This window comes from Ursus arctos, unplaced genomic scaffold (assembly GCF_023065955.2).
Source record: "Ursus arctos isolate Adak ecotype North America unplaced genomic scaffold, UrsArc2.0 scaffold_11, whole genome shotgun sequence".
Lineage (NCBI taxonomy): Eukaryota > Metazoa > Chordata > Mammalia > Carnivora > Ursidae > Ursus > Ursus arctos.
The window spans coordinates 16,299,629-16,316,948 of NW_026622775.1; the positions used below are offsets into that span (position 1 = coordinate 16,299,629).

At 36.8% G+C, this 17,320-nt stretch overlaps 1 protein-coding gene and 1 long non-coding RNA gene across 3 annotated transcripts in view; both read left to right on the forward strand.

Moving 5' to 3' along the window:
* LOC130543336 (uncharacterized) overlaps positions 1 to 8,966 on the forward strand; it is a 41,869-nt gene extending 32,903 nt beyond the window's left edge. The window contains exon 2 of the long non-coding RNA XR_008958621.1: positions 1,225 to 8,966. This is a non-coding gene — a long non-coding RNA (uncharacterized LOC130543336). The remainder of the gene's footprint in view (positions 1 to 1,224) is intronic.
* Positions 1 to 17,320, forward strand: part of FGF2 (fibroblast growth factor 2) — a 67,681-nt gene that overhangs the window by 33,783 nt on the left and 16,578 nt on the right. For both annotated transcript variants that reach the window (XM_057310054.1, XM_026499349.4), the window contains exon 2: positions 17,212 to 17,315. In XM_057310054.1, coding sequence (XP_057166037.1) covers positions 17,212 to 17,315 — 104 coding nt within the window. The remainder of the gene's footprint in view (positions 1 to 17,211; positions 17,316 to 17,320) is intronic.

The following is a 17,320-nucleotide window of genomic DNA, read 5'->3' on the forward strand; positions in this document are numbered from 1 at the left end:
TGAGAATTTAATAAGTAGAACAAACCAGCAAAAAAAGAATTTTCAAATACTGATTTTTCTTTGAATCATCTCATGTCTTTTCCTCATGATTATTAGAGTAAAATTAAAATTTAGTATTAACTGAAACTTTACATCAGATTTTTATGTTCTTTGTACAGTTGACCCTTGAACAATGTGGAAGTTAGAGGCGCTGACCCCCCACCCAAGAGTCAAAAATCTGCATATAACTTTTGACTCCCCCAAATCTTAACTAATAGCTTACGGTTAATCAGAAGTCTTACCAATAACATAAACAGTCAATAAACACCCGTTTTGTATGTTGTATGTATTTATATACTTTGTTCTTGAAGTAAGCTATGAAGAGAAGATGTTAAGAAAATCATAAGGAAGAGAAAATACATTTACAGTGCTGTACTGTAAAAATTCTGCATATAAGTGGAACCACACCATTCAAACCTGTGTTGTTCGGGGTCAACTGTATTGTGTTTTATTCCACGTGCCCAGATAGGACCGAGCTCGTAGTGAGTCAACAGTAAGTTGTAGAATGGAAATACCTACATACCGTGGAGGCCAGTTATCTGGTCTATGGGCTGTTCTACCTGCGGGTTCTCAATTTCTTCCATTTCTATTTTATTATGGAAACTGAAGTTATAGTAAAAACAACATCTAGAGGAATCTATCTTCTTTACATTCCTTGGCTTTTGTTTTTCCCCTCAATTCTATGTATCTTAAAATACATATTTCAAATGTTAATTATTAAACTGGATGAGATTTTTAACTAAGCTGACTTTTTAAAATTAATTTTATTTATTTTGAGGTAATGATAGATTCACATTCAATTGTAAGGAATAATACAGAGAGATTCTGTGTACTCTTCACCCACTTTCCCCAATTGTAACATCTTGTAGTACCGTCGTGCGATATCACAACCAGGATATCGACATTGATGCAGTCAAGATACAGAACATTTCCTTCATTACAAGGATTCCTCGGGTTGCCCTTTTATAGCCACATTCAATTCCTCAACCCCCCTTCTGGAAACCACCGATCTGCTCTCCATTTCTATAATTTTGTGGCCAACTTATTTTTAGAAACAGTTCTCTAACTGTTGGCCTCTGGGGAGAAAAGACCATTTAACACTCATATAGGGTTGACGACTTTGGTGGGTGGAAGCTTGTATTTATAGCAGCATGCTGTCATTGATGCTTTGTGTTGCTGTGCCAGGCGGCAGTGCGGGGTCCTGAAATCCAGATCACTGAGACATCTTGCCAGAAAATGCCCCTGCCAATGGTTGACAGAATTTTCCTGCCTGATTACGCCTCCACAAAGCCGGCCAAGAAGCGCCCGCGGTGGCAGAGCCCTTCAGGCCTCTTCCCGGTGCCAGGGTAGTCCGATGCTGTCTGGAGGCACCAGCAGCCGTGGAAAGGGTGTGGAAGATGTGGTCTCTACGTAACCTGTTGTGCCTGTTTACTGAGGGTGCCGACACTGCGGACCTTGCCTTTTCTCTCCAGCTTTGAAGTTCGGTGCAGCTCTGCTTTGACCCTGTATTACACTTGGAACTTCTGGAATGCCGCAAGATGCCGCATAGTCTTTTCTTTCTTGCTGTCAGTCTGACTTAATTATCTGATGCCCCTGTAGTAAAACCAAGTGCCGTTCTTAAACAAGCAGCTGTGCTGTTAGAAGAGCCCGAGTCCTCTGGCATCTGCCGCCATTTGGGCCTCGTGCTGCACTTGCTCTTACCTGTAGCTCAGCTAGCCTGACTGCTCCCATTTTAGGTCATGAAGTACGATATCCAGGAGAGGAGATATTGGAAGAAATTGATTTTTGTAGGTTTTTATGGATTAGAATTGCTTGTAACAGCCCCCTCTTTGGCATTAATCAGCTGTATGTTTTCAATTTTTTATAATTGTAGAAATTAACTGGTGTAGTGTAGAAGTAAAATAATTGTGGGAAGAAATTTGGTATTTTAGACATAATATATTTCACTTATTTTTATTTAAATGGTTTTAAATTTTAAATGTTTTGTAATTATTGTCCCATAATAGAAACAATTTTTACTTTATGGATATAAGAGTTGATATTAATGGGCTCATAAAGCCATGTCCTGATTGAGTAGTAATGAAGGAACTCAGAGATTTCTAAGGTTCTTCCTGCCCTTTTCTTCCTTCTTATTTTTCTTTCTCTCGTATTATATTCAATTTAACCTTCTTTGCAAACTGAGGAGTTGCTAAGAATTTTAATGAACCATCTGTGTGTCAAATGTTTTTATCTATAAATCTTAACTAGTCAGTTGAGTTGTGAAGAAAATGGGGTGTGGGTTTTGGGTTCTGGGATGAAAGGCAAAAGAAAATAATAACAAAAGTTTAACGAGAGGGGCTGTATGGAGCTTTTAGTCATTTGTGTTTACAAAAACAGGAAGGAAGAAAGAAAGAGAGAAAGAAAGAAAGAAACAAACAAACATAGGTTGCTAATCTTTGTTGATTATTACCTCAAGTACTCCATGTATATATGGAGATTTAAAGTTTTTCATTTTCAACAAATGAGTTTCTTGTGTTACCTAGCCTCCTTTGTCAGTAATCTACATTAAAAAGTTCTTAGTGCCTGGTCTTCAGCATTAAATTGGGTGGTTCCAATGTATTATTTTTTTTAAATATTTTATTTATTTATTTGACACAGAGAGAGCACAAGTAGGCAGAGCGGCAGGCGGAGGGAGAGGGAGAAGCAGGCTCCCCGCTGAGCAGAGAGCCAGATGGAGGTCTCGATCCCAGGACTCTGGGATCATGACCTGAGCTGAAGGCTTAACTGACTGAGCTATCCAGATGCCCCATCCAACGTATTTTTTTGACTCAAAAATATAATTCTAGTGGAAAGCTAACATGCTCTATCACTCAGTTTTAAATGTAAAAGTTTGTTTTGAATGAGCAAGAAATTAAAATATGTTCAGTGTTCTGAGATGAGGATGCTGGGAAATAGGGGTACCTGTCATCTGGAGACCAGTCATGTAGCATAAGAGAATCTTAAGCAGGCTCCATGCCCAGCACAGAGCCCAATGCAGGGCTCCATCTAACGACCCTGAGATCATGACCTGAGCCAAAATGAAGAGTCAGCACTTAATGACTGAGCCACCCAGGTGCCCCTAGACAACCGCTTTCTGATTATCTTCATGTATTGAGAGTTTCTGTTTGCTTCCATATCAAATTACTTAAATGACAACATCAATGCTAGCCAATCTAAGAAACACTGCAGTTGCCAATAGAAGGTAAGCTCTGTGATGGTAGAGACTTTGTAGATCTTGGTTTTTCTAGCTCCTTCTAGCTCCTGATATAACAGGCAACCAAGACCACTCTGTTGAATGAATGAATAAATAAATTGTAAACACAGGATAATAGGTTGAGAAATTGTGTAAGTCTTTGTCTTCTCATTTTGAATAGTGAAACTATAAATTTATTTGCTTTAGGTAAAGAATCAGCTTCCCTATGGTAAGATATTACATATAGGATAAATGACATATTTTTTATAAGATACCCCAACCACATTTTGTAGGTCACACTTGCCCTCTCCTAGATATTCTCATGTTCAAGTACAAGGTTTCTTAACAAATAACATAATTCCTCGAATCTCAAAACAAAGCAATAGAAAAGAAATAGGTAGAGTAAGAGGTCAACATACCTGATAATTACTCTCTACTAAAACTTTTATATGGAGAGAGCTCTAATATCATCTCATCCTCACTGTAGCCTTAGGTAATAGCAATTCTTGTCCACTGTGCAGGTGAGGAGGTGAGCTCAGCCGATACATGGTAAAGCCTGATTTTGAGTCCAGTCTGTTTGACTCCCAAATCCATGCAATTTGACACCGTGTTTTTTCTGAATACTACATTCTAATTTCTGTGGTTTCTTTCAGTCGAACCTCTTGAAGAAGTTGTTTGCATTCACTGTTCCCAAATTCTTACTGTGGTTAAATCCAGTGAATACTTTTCAGTCGTGTTAGCAGTCTCTTTTTGCACCATTTGACTGTGAAGGGCTTTTTGAAGGTCCCACTTGAGATTATGTCCTCACTTGGTTTTTACTCTTCCTGGTTTTCTACTGCTGACTACTCCCTTGGGGTTTCGTTAAATTTATGGATTATCTGGGGGGGGAGAAGTGACATCTTAACTATACTGAGTCTTCCCATTTGTAAGCATTCATACCTCCCCTTTTAAGTCTTTTAGAAATGACTTTTGATTAAGTTTTATAATTTTCTCCATAAAAGTGCTAGGACCCTTTAGCTGTTAACACAAATGGTAGCTTTAAAAGAAATAATTGCATGTTCTATAAGTTTGTTGTGAGTTACAGAAACTCGATTTTTATATATTCTGTATCAAACAGCCTTGCTGAATTATTTCTAATTGCTCATTTGTATTTTATTTTGACATTTAAAACACTTTATTTAGAAGTAATCTTAGATTTACAGAAGTGTTGCAAAGATTTTCGAGTTCTCCTATACCCTTCACCCAGCTTTCCCTAAAGTTAACTTCTTACGTAACTGTGGCACTTTTTTCAAAAATTAAAAAAAAAAAAAAGATACTGGTACATTACTGCTAACTACAAACTTTATTTGGATTCCACCACCTTTTCCACTAATGTCCTTTTTCTGCTCCAGGATCCAGTACAGAATATCACATTGCATTTAGTCATTGATTTTTAATGTAGGAAATTGTACCACACATCTGCAAAGGGTAACAGTTTTGTCTCTTAGTTCCCCCGTGTGTGGGGGGGCGGGGGTGTAGGTATCAGGTAGGCCTACCCGTACTCACTCGGGCTACCGCTCTCACCCAGGCTCTGTTTGCCGTACATCCGCGACAGCCTCCTGGAAATGTTGGTGCTTCCCAAGATTCTGTCCTTTTCCTTAATTCACACTGCTACACATTGTTCTAGAGGGTCTCATCCATTTTATATCTCCCTGTGTAGATTAGGGGTAGCCTGTGTGCCCCAGGCAATCCCTTGTTTACTACAATTACCAAATTTTTATTTCTAGTATAGACTTTTTTTAGCTCCAGATTCATATAACTGTCTTCTGGATATCTCTATGTGGATTTCCCACAGACTTCCAATAGGTCTTATGGGAGCACATCTTCTTGTCTTCTCTTGTCCCTCTTCTTGCATTTCCCATCTCCATAATCTCCCAGTTATCCAAGATAGAGAAGCCTGGGACTCATTCTGAACTCCTCCCTCCCTTTCTTCCTTCCTCTTTTTTCCCCCATCCTTCTCTGCCTTCTCTTACCTCCATTCCTTTCACTCCCTTCATATCTGCTCCTATTAATTCTATTTCCTTCATTTCTCACATGTTTACCAACTTCTCTCCATTCTGGCTATTTCATTAAAAGCTCTCATCATTTCACACTATCAGACTCCTTAACACTTTATTCAGAGCCTCTGGCCTCTCCACCCCATCTTGTCCCATGAGGCCCTTTTCCACAGCACACCCAACACCCTCACTCTCTGTGCTAGCCACACCTAATCACCTGATGTTCCTTGGATAGGCTGTGTTCTTCCCTTTCTTATTTGGAAATTCTATATGGATGCTTTTTTTTTTTTCTTTTGGTTCCTATGCTCTGTTCCTAACTCCTGCTAATTCCTTGGTCTTCATTCAGTTATCACTATTTCCAGGACACCTTTCATCTCCCGGGCCGGGTTATATCTACCTTCTGAGAACTCTCAAGGTGGTTTGTCTATATTTCTCTCACGGCACTTAAAGTATTGAGCTTGTTTAGTCGTTTGTATACCGTTGCTCTTCTCCTGGACTATACTGTATATTCTTCAAGGTCAAAAAAGTGGTTAGTAAGGAGGGCACGTATTGCATGGTGCACTGGGTGTTATACGCAACTAATGAATCATCAAACTTTACATCAGAAACCAGGGATGTACTGTATAGTGACTAACATAATAAAAAAAATATTTTAAAAAACCAGTGTTGTATTTTGTTTTGTGCTTCCTATTGCTTAGCACAGTACCTGGCACATAACTGTTACTAATAAATGTTTATTGAATGAATGAATAAATATATTCACCATTCTTGGAAACACAGACTTGACGGTTTCCAAGAATGCTATTCTTTCAACAGAGACAAAACTCTTTTAAATGTCAGCTTCCTTATTTATAAATGAGACAGGTACACTGAATAATCTCTGAAGTCCTTTACACCTCTAACAAATTGGTATTTCTGATTTTAAGATTTATCATCCTTGAGCATATTCAAAAGAAAACAATACGAATTCTGGGGGAAATTCCCAAGGAGTTCGAAAATATTTTGACCAGTGGCAATAATCCTGGAATAATAATTTGGCTTTTTGGTTATATTGCATAGTTAAATGTGTCAAGTGCTAATAATCTGAGCACTTGAACATTTGAGTGGTTTGTTTAGGATGACCAGGGTTTCTGTTCCTTTGCTAACATAGCCAAATCATTTTAGGAAGATTGTAAATTTTCCTTTGCTAAAGATTTTCAAGTAAAAGTAAGACAGCTGTTTCTCTTGGATATTGTAAATGGGATTTAAGACGTAACTGTATAGTGATGGGACTCATTGACCACTAAGATCTTGCCTAATGATGAGATCCTTCAACTTTGTGGTTTACAGTTTTTGGGGTTTTGTTTTGTTTTGTATTTTTGGTATAACAAAAAAAAAGTTGGGTAGCATACTATTTTTCCAAGTTCATCTTACTGGATTTAATATCAACATTAGAAAGCCACCAGAAGTCTGTTTATCAAAATTGTTGACTTCTGTGTATCCAAAAACTTAATATTGTGAGTGGTCTCCAGCTTGCTGAAGTGATCTGGTTAAATCAGTGTCCAAGGTCCACTTTAAAAAGGTCTTTTAATATAGTGTTTTTTTATAGCATATATATATCATTGATACAGAAAACCACATAAAACATCTTGTACTTTAATGAGTTACTAGGTGAACATTCTTGTTACTGTCCCTCAGATAAAACAGAATTTTGGGGAATGCCTGGGTGGCTCAGTCGGTTAAGCGTCTGCCTTTAGCTCGGGTCATGGTCTCGGGGTCCTGGGATCGAGTCCCACATTGGGCTGCCTGCTCAGCTGGGGAGCCTGCTTCTCCCCCTCCCTCTCCCGCTCGCCTGGCTTGTGCATGCTCTCTCTCTCTGTCAAATAAATAAATAAAATCTTAAAAAAACAAAAACAAAAACAGAATTTTGCCAGCCACCCGAGAAGCTTCTCTAAAATCACAGTCCCTTGCCTTCCCAATAGAAGTATACAGATTTTTATTTTAATCACTTATGATGTCTTAATAGTTTCATCACACCAATAGTCATCCTTAAATATTCTACTTTGCTTTTTAAATATGTGCGTTTTAAGCTCTCAGTCTGGATTTTGCTGATTGCTTTAGCTGCCTAGGACTTGACTGTTTAGGACGAATGTGGCTTATTTCATGCCTCAGTTCTAGAATGACATTCTACCTGGAATATCATTCCTCCTTGTCTCCCTACCCTGTACCTTCTTCATGGAATTACTTCCTACTCACCCTTCAAAACAGCTGAAATCTCATCCCTCCTAGAAAGATTTCCTGATTTTTCCATCTAATGACATGTCCTTTTCTATAGTCCCACAGCACCTGTATAAAACTCAGGTATCACACCAAGGGCATTGCTGCAATTGTTCCTTTACCCATTTTTCTCTTGCATGAGATGCCTTCATCCACCAAACATTCACTAGATACTTCTGTACACCTGGCACTGTGCTAATGCGTGGGATACAGAGATGGATAAGATAGTTCTCTGTGCCCTCAAGAAATTTGTAGTTAGGAAGGGACAGATAAGTATGGTATAACATTGTTCTGAATGGAGAAAACAGGACAATATGAGAGTATATAGGAGAGGGTTCCTATCCTAAACTGAGGAGAGAAGGGAGGAGGGAATGACCATAGAAGGTTTTCCAGAGTAGATTATAATTCCAGAGTCTAGCTCAGTGTGTGCCACAGAGTAGTACTTATTATATATAACAACAAGGAATGTTCTATTTTATAGTAATTTATTGAGCACTTTTTAGGTGGCAAACTTCATAGTATTATCATGGAGAAAATATCTTTTTTAATAGCTATGGTAGACATTTTCGAGTATATAACGGAAAACCTCTGTTTAAAGTAGGGTTTAGTTTTTATATAAGGTGAAAAACCAAGGATTTAACATTTATCTAAGTATAAAAATACAAATTAATTTTACATTTCTAGACACTTTTACATTTCCAGGCTGAGGATGATAGCTTCCCTGGTTAGATGCAGACAGAATGGATTTTAATGGTTCAGAAGAGTTGATGATTAAGTCATCCTCCATTTTTCAGAACAAATTTTGTTTTGCAGTCTTGTCTGTTTATTGTATTTTCTTTCCTGACAAGTGTGGAAAATTTTACAATGTACTCTTTATATGGAAATTTAATGTAATTCCTTTCATTTCCTTTCTTAAAGTACTTAATATTTAAAACCACTCCTTATGAAGACCTTCCTCCCCTCTTACCCTCAGCAAATGAAAGGTGTCTTTGGCTTATGCTTTTGCTAAGTCATTAAGACCCACTAGCTTGTTAAGTGTCTTCTAAATCTCAAGTATGATTATTATATCTTTCCTCTCCATGAAGCCAGTGCAACATGGAACAGTGAAACTAAAAATCTAACTTGAATGCAACTAGATTTATTTTCACTGGATTGTACGTTTCAGTATTTTTGAGTACTGGCTGAGATTTCATATTGTGTAGAATCTGAAGAGTATCTGAGGGACTCTATCTGGAACATTAACACAGTTTTTATACCAGTTATGGACTGGATGTTTGTGTTTCCACCCCTCCCCCAATTCATACATTGAAGTCCTAACACCAATGCAATGGTATTAGAAGGTGGGGCCTTTGGGATGTCCTCTCTCACCACTTTTATTCAACACAGTACTGGAAATCCTAGCCACAGCTATCACATAAGAAAAAGGAATAAAAGGCATCCATTGGTAAGGAAGAAGTAACACTTTGACTATTTGCAGATGACATGATACTATAGATAGAAAATCCTAAAGACTCCACCAAAAAACTACTGGAACTGATAATTTGATAAGGTGGTAAGATACAAAATCAATGTACAGAATAAATCTGTTGCACTCTATACACAAATAATGAAGCAGCAGAAAGAGAAATTAAGAAACAGTCCTATTTACAGTTGCACCAAAAATAGTAAGATAACGAGGAATAAACCTAACCAAAGAAGTGAAAGACCTGTACTCTGAAAACTAAAAAAACCACTGATGGAAGAAATTGAAGACGACACAAATGAAAAGATACTCCATGCTCATGGATTGGAAGAACAAATATTGTTAAAATGCACATACTATCCAAAGCAATCTACAGATTCAGTACAATCCCTATCAAAATACCAACAGCATATTTCACAGAACTAGAACAAATAATCCTAAAATTTGTATGGAACCACAAAAGACCCTGAATAGCTAAAACAATCTTGAAAAAGAACAAAGCTGGAGGTATCACAATCTAATTTCAAGTTATACTACAAAGCTGTAGTAATCAAAACAGTATGGTATGGGCACAAAAATAGACACAGATCAATGAAACAGAATAGAGAGCCCAGAAATAAACTCACGATTTATGTGGTCAATTAATCTTTGACAGAAGAGGCAAGTGTATAGGAAAAAAGATAATCTCTTCAACAAATGGTGTTGGGAAAAGTGGACAGCTATATGCGAAAGAATGAAACTGGGCCACTTTCTTACACCATACACAAAAATAAAAGTGGATTAAGGATCTAAATATGAGACTTGAAACCATAAAAATCCTAGAAGAGAGCATAGGCAGTCTCTCTGATATTGGCCATAGCAACTTCTTTTTACATAGGTCCTGAGGCAAGGAAAACAAAAACAAAAACTGTCGGGACTACATCAAATAAAAGCTTCTGCACAGCAAGGAAATAATCAACAAAATTAAAAGACAACCTACAGAATGGGAGAATGTATTTGCAATGACATATCTGGTAAACAGTATCCAAAATATATAAAGAACTTACACAATTCAATGCCAAAAAAGAACCCCACCAAGTAATACAATTAAAAAAAATAGAAGAAATAAATATACATTTCTCCAAAGAAGACATACAGATGGCTAAACATATGAAAAGTTGTTCAACATCACTCATCATCAGGGAAATGCAAACCAAACCATCATGAGATATCCTCTCAGAATGGCTGTCAGAATGGCTAAAATCAAAAACACAAGAAACAAGTGTTGACAAGGTGTGTAGAAAAAGGGACCTCACCAGACACCAACGCTAATAGCACCTTGATCTTGGATTCTTCAGCCTCCAGAACTGCGAGAAATAAGTGTTTATCACTTATGTCACCCGATCTATGGTATTTTTAGGATAGGTTGAATAATTAATACCCTTCAATACATTGTAACCCAAATTAGCACTATTGCCCAATGAAATGCCTTTGGTTACTTGTTTTGTTCTTTTATAACCTACAAAACTTTTTATTAGAGAAAGTTTAAAATATATACAAAAATAAAAGGACCAGTATAAAGATCATCATGTATCCATCCCCCAGCCTCAGTAGTTATCATCACATGACCAGTTGTTTCATCTAACCCTCCACTAGCTCCTTTTCCCCTCCCTGGTACTGCATTATTTTGAAGTATATCCTAGGTGACATATTATTTTATCAAATATTTTAGAAAATGATTATGTAAGTCATTATATAAGTAATATGTACACTTATTACCTATTAGATACATAAATGATTAATATGTATCTCTAAAAGATAAGGACTTAAAAAAATAATCACAGTTCCATTCTCATGTATAAAAATTTAAAAATTCCCTTAGATGCACAAAATATCCAGTTAGAGTTAAAATTTCCCCTTGGCCTTATATTTTTCTACAAAAAATTTTAAAAATATTTGCTTTAATCAGAATTCAAGCAAGGGTTTACACATTGCTTTTATTGATATGTCCCTTATGTATGTCCTTATGTATTAGTAAGTATTCCCTCTGCTATTACTTTGGACTTAATTGAAATTAGAGATCTTAATTAGAAATTTTTTTGTAAGGGACACCTGGGTGGCTCAATTGGTTAAGCAGCTGCCTTCAGCTCAGGTCATGATTCAGTTCAGGCCATGATCCCAGGGTCCTGGGATTGAGCCCGGCATGGGGCTCCTTGCTCAGCAGGGAGCCTGCATCTCCCTCTGCCTGACTCTCCCCCTGCTTGTGCTCTCTCTCTGTCTCTCTCTGTGGCAAATAAGTAAATACAATCTTAAAAAAATAGAAAGAAATCTTTTTGTAGTTCTTACTCTTAATAATACAGAACAATCTGGTTACCAGAGGGGAGGGGAGTGAGGGGATGGCTGAAATAGGTGATGGGAATAGGGAGTGCACTTGTGATGAGCACTGGGTGATGTATGGGACTAATGAATTATTATACTGTACACCTGAAACTGATATAACACTGTATGTTAACTGGAATTAAAATAAAAAATATATATAACATAAAGTAGTAATATGGCAAAAAAAAAGGATCTCTTTCTAGTTCTCGTGGTAGAAGCTTTGATTTTCACAGTCTTTGCTTTTCTAATATAAACACTTAACGCTACAGCTTTCCCTTTAAGCATGTTGAGTTTCCATTATACAATTAGGAAATATTTTCTAATTTCCCTTGTATTTATCTGTGGCTTTTTTTAGAAGTATATTGCTTAATCTCCAAATATTTGGAGGATTTTCTAGATAACTTATTGTTACTAATTTCTAATATAATACTTTGATTTTAATCCTTTTAAATGTATTGAGACTTGTTTGATTGCCAGTATATAATTTATTCTTGGGATTATTAAAAAGAATGCATATTCTGTTTGGGTGTAGTGGTCTTTAAGTGTCAATTTGGTGGGCACATTCACATGTGAAAGAGTGACGTTGGATATTCATACCTCATAAAAAGTTAAAATGGATCAAAACCTAAACGGATAAGAGAAAAGCTTAGTTGTAAAACTTCATTCATGACCCTGGATTATGTAGCGGTTTCTTAGGACAATAAAAACACAATAATAACAAAATTGGTAAACTGGATTTCATGAAAATTAAAGATGTTTCTATTTCAAAGGACAACATCAAGAGAGTGGAAAATCAACCCACAGGTTGGGAGAAAATATTTGCAAATCAGATATATGATTAGGGATTTGTGTCTCAAATCCATAAAGAGCTCTTAGAACTCAGTGATAAAAAGACGACCTAATTTAAAAATGAGCCAAGGATTTGAATAGATGTTTCTCTAAAGAATATATACAAACAGCCAATGAGTACATGAAAAGATGCCTAATATCATTACCCAACAGAAAAATATCAACATATCAAAGCTATGAGATACCACTTCACACCCAAATAGGCTGGCTATAATAAAAACAGAAAAACAGGGGCGCCTGGGTAGCGCAGTCGTTAAGCCTCTGCCTTCGGCTCAGGGCATGATCCTGGCATTCTGGGATCGAGCCCCACATCAGGCTCCTCTGCTGGGAGCCTGCTTCTTCCTCTCCCACTCCCCCTGCTTGTGTTCCCTCTCTCGCTGGCTGTCTCTCTCTGTCAAATAAATAAATAAAATCATAAAAAAACAAAACAAAACAGAAAAACAGGGGGAAAAAAAAAACCAACACCAAAAACAAAAACCCAAAACACAGACTATAGCAAATGCGGTCTGGATGTAGAGAAACTGGAACCCTCAATTTCTAGTGAAACTGTAAAATGGTTGCTTTGAAAAGTCTGACAATTCCTAAATGATTAACCATAGTCAGCATATGACTTAGTAATTTGACTTTTCAGTGTATACCCAGAAGAAATGAAAATGTCTACCCAAAATCTTGCTTCTGTAGCATGTTCATAGCAGTATAATTCATAGTAGCCCCAAATTGGAAACAAGATTGATGTTCATCAACCAGTGCAGTTAAATCAAATGTGGTTTATCTAGTCCATAGAATGTTATTTGGCAATAAAAAGGAATTAAGTAGTGATAATGGCTACCACACGGATGAACCTTGAAAACCTTATGCTAAGTGAAAGAAGCCGTCATAAAAGACCATAAACTGCATGATTCCATCTATATGAAATATCCAGAATAGGAAAATCTATAGAGACAGGAAGTGGATTAGTGGTAGTGTAGGCCTGGGGATGGTGCTATTGGGGACATGGGAGGTGAATACTAAAGGGTATGGGATGATGAAAATGTTCTAAAATTGATTGTAGTAACGGTTGCACAACTCTGTGACTACTGAAATCCACTGAATTGTATGTACACTTTAAATGAATTGCATCATATATGAATTATTACAGACTGTTAAAAAACAAAGGAACCAATAGTTCAGGACAAGAGCCCTTGGTATTACTTAATATCATGGTGACTTTAGAAAAAGAACTTGTCAGCTGGAGTTAATTGATTTGAACAACTCAAGTTCACTAGGCAAATAAGCATAGGGTAGCTTACAATGATGGCAGTTAATTTTTTTTTTAGCACAGTTTTCAACTGACTATGATGTTAAGAGGAGAATAAAGTCTCAGGTAATGAAAGCTACATGATATAAAAAGAAAAAAGTCAGGTCAAGTTGGTAGGTAGTGTTATTCATATATTCCATATTCTTATTGCTTTATTCTGTCAAATTTTGCTTGAGATATTTTAGGATTCTATTATTAGGTGCTACACATTTAAGATTATTATGTTGTCTTGACATATCTGACCTCTTATCATCATGCAATCACCTTGTTCACCTCCACAGTACTTGCCTGGAAGTCCACATTATCAGATATTAATATAGCCATATCAGCATTATTATACCTGGGTGTGCATTTTACGTTTTTCCCCACGTTTTTACTTTCAATTTGCCTTTGTCTTTATATTTAAAGCATTTTTCTTACAAACAACACAGTTGAGTTTTGCCTTTTTATCTTGACAATTTTTTTCCCTTAAATGTAAATGTTAATTTACATTTAGTGTAATTATTGATATGCTGGGTTTAATCTGCCATCTTGGCACTTGTTTTCTAATTTCCCCATCTGTTCTTTGTCCAGTTTCTCTTTTCCTTCCTTCTTTTGGATTAATTTGGTACTTTTTTTGTATTCTATTTTGCCTTATAGCCCAGCTGCCAACTGTTTGGGTAGGTCAGCAGTTAGCCTTGCTCTTGAACTCAACCCCTGGCTTGTCTTGGAAGATCTCTCTTCATCCTGCTTTGCATTTGGTGAAGGCTCATTGCTTGTCAGAGGGATCTTACTCAGAGATTGACCTGCTCCTAGCCTTCAGCCAACTGCTGCTTTGCACTCAGCAAAAATTTCTCAGCCCTTCTGTCGTGTCCCAGCCTTTGATGTGTGTTGGTTGTGCACTCGGTGCAAGCTGTGTGAAAGAGAACTGGCAGGTGGGTATGGAGTCGTTCTTTGATTAGAACTCCTCAGACTCTAACTTCTCACATCAACAGTTGTTAAGAGTTAATAAAGTTTCAGCTGGCTTCTCCATACTTCCCTTTTTGGCAGGTTTATTCTTTCTCGTGTCAGAGATAAAAGCAGTTAGGCATCTCTTCTTTGGGAAGGGGTCATTTGTATGTGGAATTTAGTTCATTTGGGTTCTTTTCATCTCAGCTTTAATGGGTTTTTAAAGAAAATTTATGATTTTATGGCTTATACAGCTTGTTGTTTTAGGCTGTGGTTATTTTTAGAGTGTATATTTTAATAATTATATAGCAATAGAAACTTTTTTAAGCATCTACAATTAATGTTTATTTTTTAGTGGCTTAATGAGTGATAATCGTCTAGTGTGGAATACCCACGGAATCTGTAAAAGATCAATGAATAAATGAATGATGGCATTTACTTTAGGTATTGAGTCACTGGTATTGGCCCCACATTAATATACATAATCTCCCTTATGACCAGTAATACACACTTAATGATGGTGGGCTACAGCTAGGCTACAGTTTATTGATAAACCACCAAAAGAAAGTACAGCGATTATGCAATTTCGCCTCATGAGCATTTATGCAGCCTTACGAGTTAAAAAGAGATAAAAATGTATTCATAATTAATATGGCTTATCTGGATCACTTTAGAGCTGTATACAAGGTTTGGTCATACTTATTAAGACAATTTTGGTTATACTTGTTAAAAATAAAACTTATTTTCTACACTTCCCTATAATGTTGTGAAAAAGACTTTATGCCCTTCTTTGTTTAGTTTTCATGTTTGATTGTATTTCTTTTACCTTACATTATCTTTTAAGATTCTATAGAGAAATTTTGCCTGGTAAGTGCAGGCTCACCTAATGCTATGGCCTCTGAAATCTAGGAGCGACTGGTACACAGAGGAGAATCAGGCATTAAATGTTCAACAGATTTTTTTTAATGTAAATTCTCAAACATTCATAAAGTAGTGCAAATAGAATAATAAAATCCCAAGCTTCTAATAACTATTGACATAGGTTAATCAATCTTGTTTTATGCTGCCCACTTTATAAAAAAAATGGATTGGCTGCTAGAATATTTTATTTATTTTTGATTGCTAAAATGTTTTAAAGTTAATCCCAGATGTTATATCTTGTTTCACCTGTAGGTTGCTCTGCCTGATACAGAAAATTTTAAGACATAATTACTATGACATATCTAATAAAGTTAATAATTCCAGAATTTTTCAAACATTGCTTTTTCATGTCATGTTTCCCTAGCTACCTAGAAACACCTGGGAAAATTAACTTACTTTGTTTCTAATGCTATCTGATTAATATTATGCTGATTTCTAAACATTTGAATATTTACTACGTTTTTTTTTATTGCTCTCAAGAATGTCCTAGATATGTTCATAGGCCACATAATGGCCTATGAAAAAATTCATTCTGAGTCCAGGTAAATTTTATAAAGAATGTATACTTGATCCCCTTATGGTGATTTATAATGCAGGTTATAAGAAGCAAAGGTCTGAGAAGTTTGGCAGTAAAGAGTTAACTTGGCTTAACCAAGAGTTTCCTATTATTTAGCCCCAGAATCTGTTTTTTATGTAACCTCTGTTAGCTAAAATACATTTTGGAGAATACATTTTAGGCAGGAGAATGGTACCTCTGAATAGAAAAACAGAAGCTGTTAACTTCATTTTTATTTGAATTAGATAATTATCTTTATGGCACAATCATAATCATGTAATATTTTCCCCCCTATGATCTGCAGTAGAACAGGTCATCCTCTTCAGGATCTTACATTCTGAAAATCTTTCAACACACTGTAAAAGCAAATTAAGTATGAGCATTTTGTTTTTTATGAGATAGAGATTTGCCACCCCCTCCCAAAATGTATACATCGTAACCCGTCTGTAAAGAAAGAAAAATGCATTGGTATTATATTAAAGGGGAAGCTAGAAATAAGATGTGTAGAAACTTAAGGAAATACAAACCAAAAGATTATAGTGATCAAGTATATTTTATTTGTGAAGAATTGGTTAAAATTATCTTTAAAGAGGCACTGGGGTGACTCTGCTAGTTGGTTAAATGTGGACTCTGCTTAAGATTCTCTCCCTCTCCCTCTGCCCCTTCCCCCACCATCGTGTGCACTCTCAAAAAAAACTTTTAGTAAGTTTAAACTTAGGCAGTAGTGTGGAAATTCTCACAAGTGGTTTACCTTTTTATGTACTTTTATTTTAAAAAAATATTTATTGGAGAGAGGGAGAGAAAGCATGAGCATTGGGGGGGGGGCAGCGGGAGGGGGAGAATCCACAAGCAGACTGCCCACTGAGTGCAAAGCCTGAAGCCAGGCTCAATCCCAGGACCCTGAGAGGATGATCTGAGCTGAAACCAAGAGTCGGCGGCTTAACTGACTAAGCCACCCAGGTGCCCCTACATTTTTATGTACTTTAAAATATGTTCACTTTTATAAACATGTAAGCATTTAACGGAGCCAAGTGGAGGCTAATTGCCTATCAAAGGAAAACACTCCCTGTTCTGCCGCTCTTCTCTGCCCACTGACCCTGAGTAAGAAGGGGTCTAGAGGCACTCGTGTTCTAGAGGATCTGCGTGTCACCCCAATATGATCTAATCGACACCCGTCCCGTCTCCCCACCTTGCCAAACCTCCAGAGTGGATTAGCGGATTGCTCTTGTCTTCATGTTGTGTAAATGTGTAGACGGCTGTTTTTTTCTGTGATGCCACAAAGGTGATTTTCCATTACAGTCAAACTGCAACTTCAAGCGGAAGAGAGAGGGGTTGTGTCCATCAAAGGAGTATGTGCAAATCGCTATCTTGCCATGAAGGAAGATGGAAGATTACTGGCTTCTGTAAG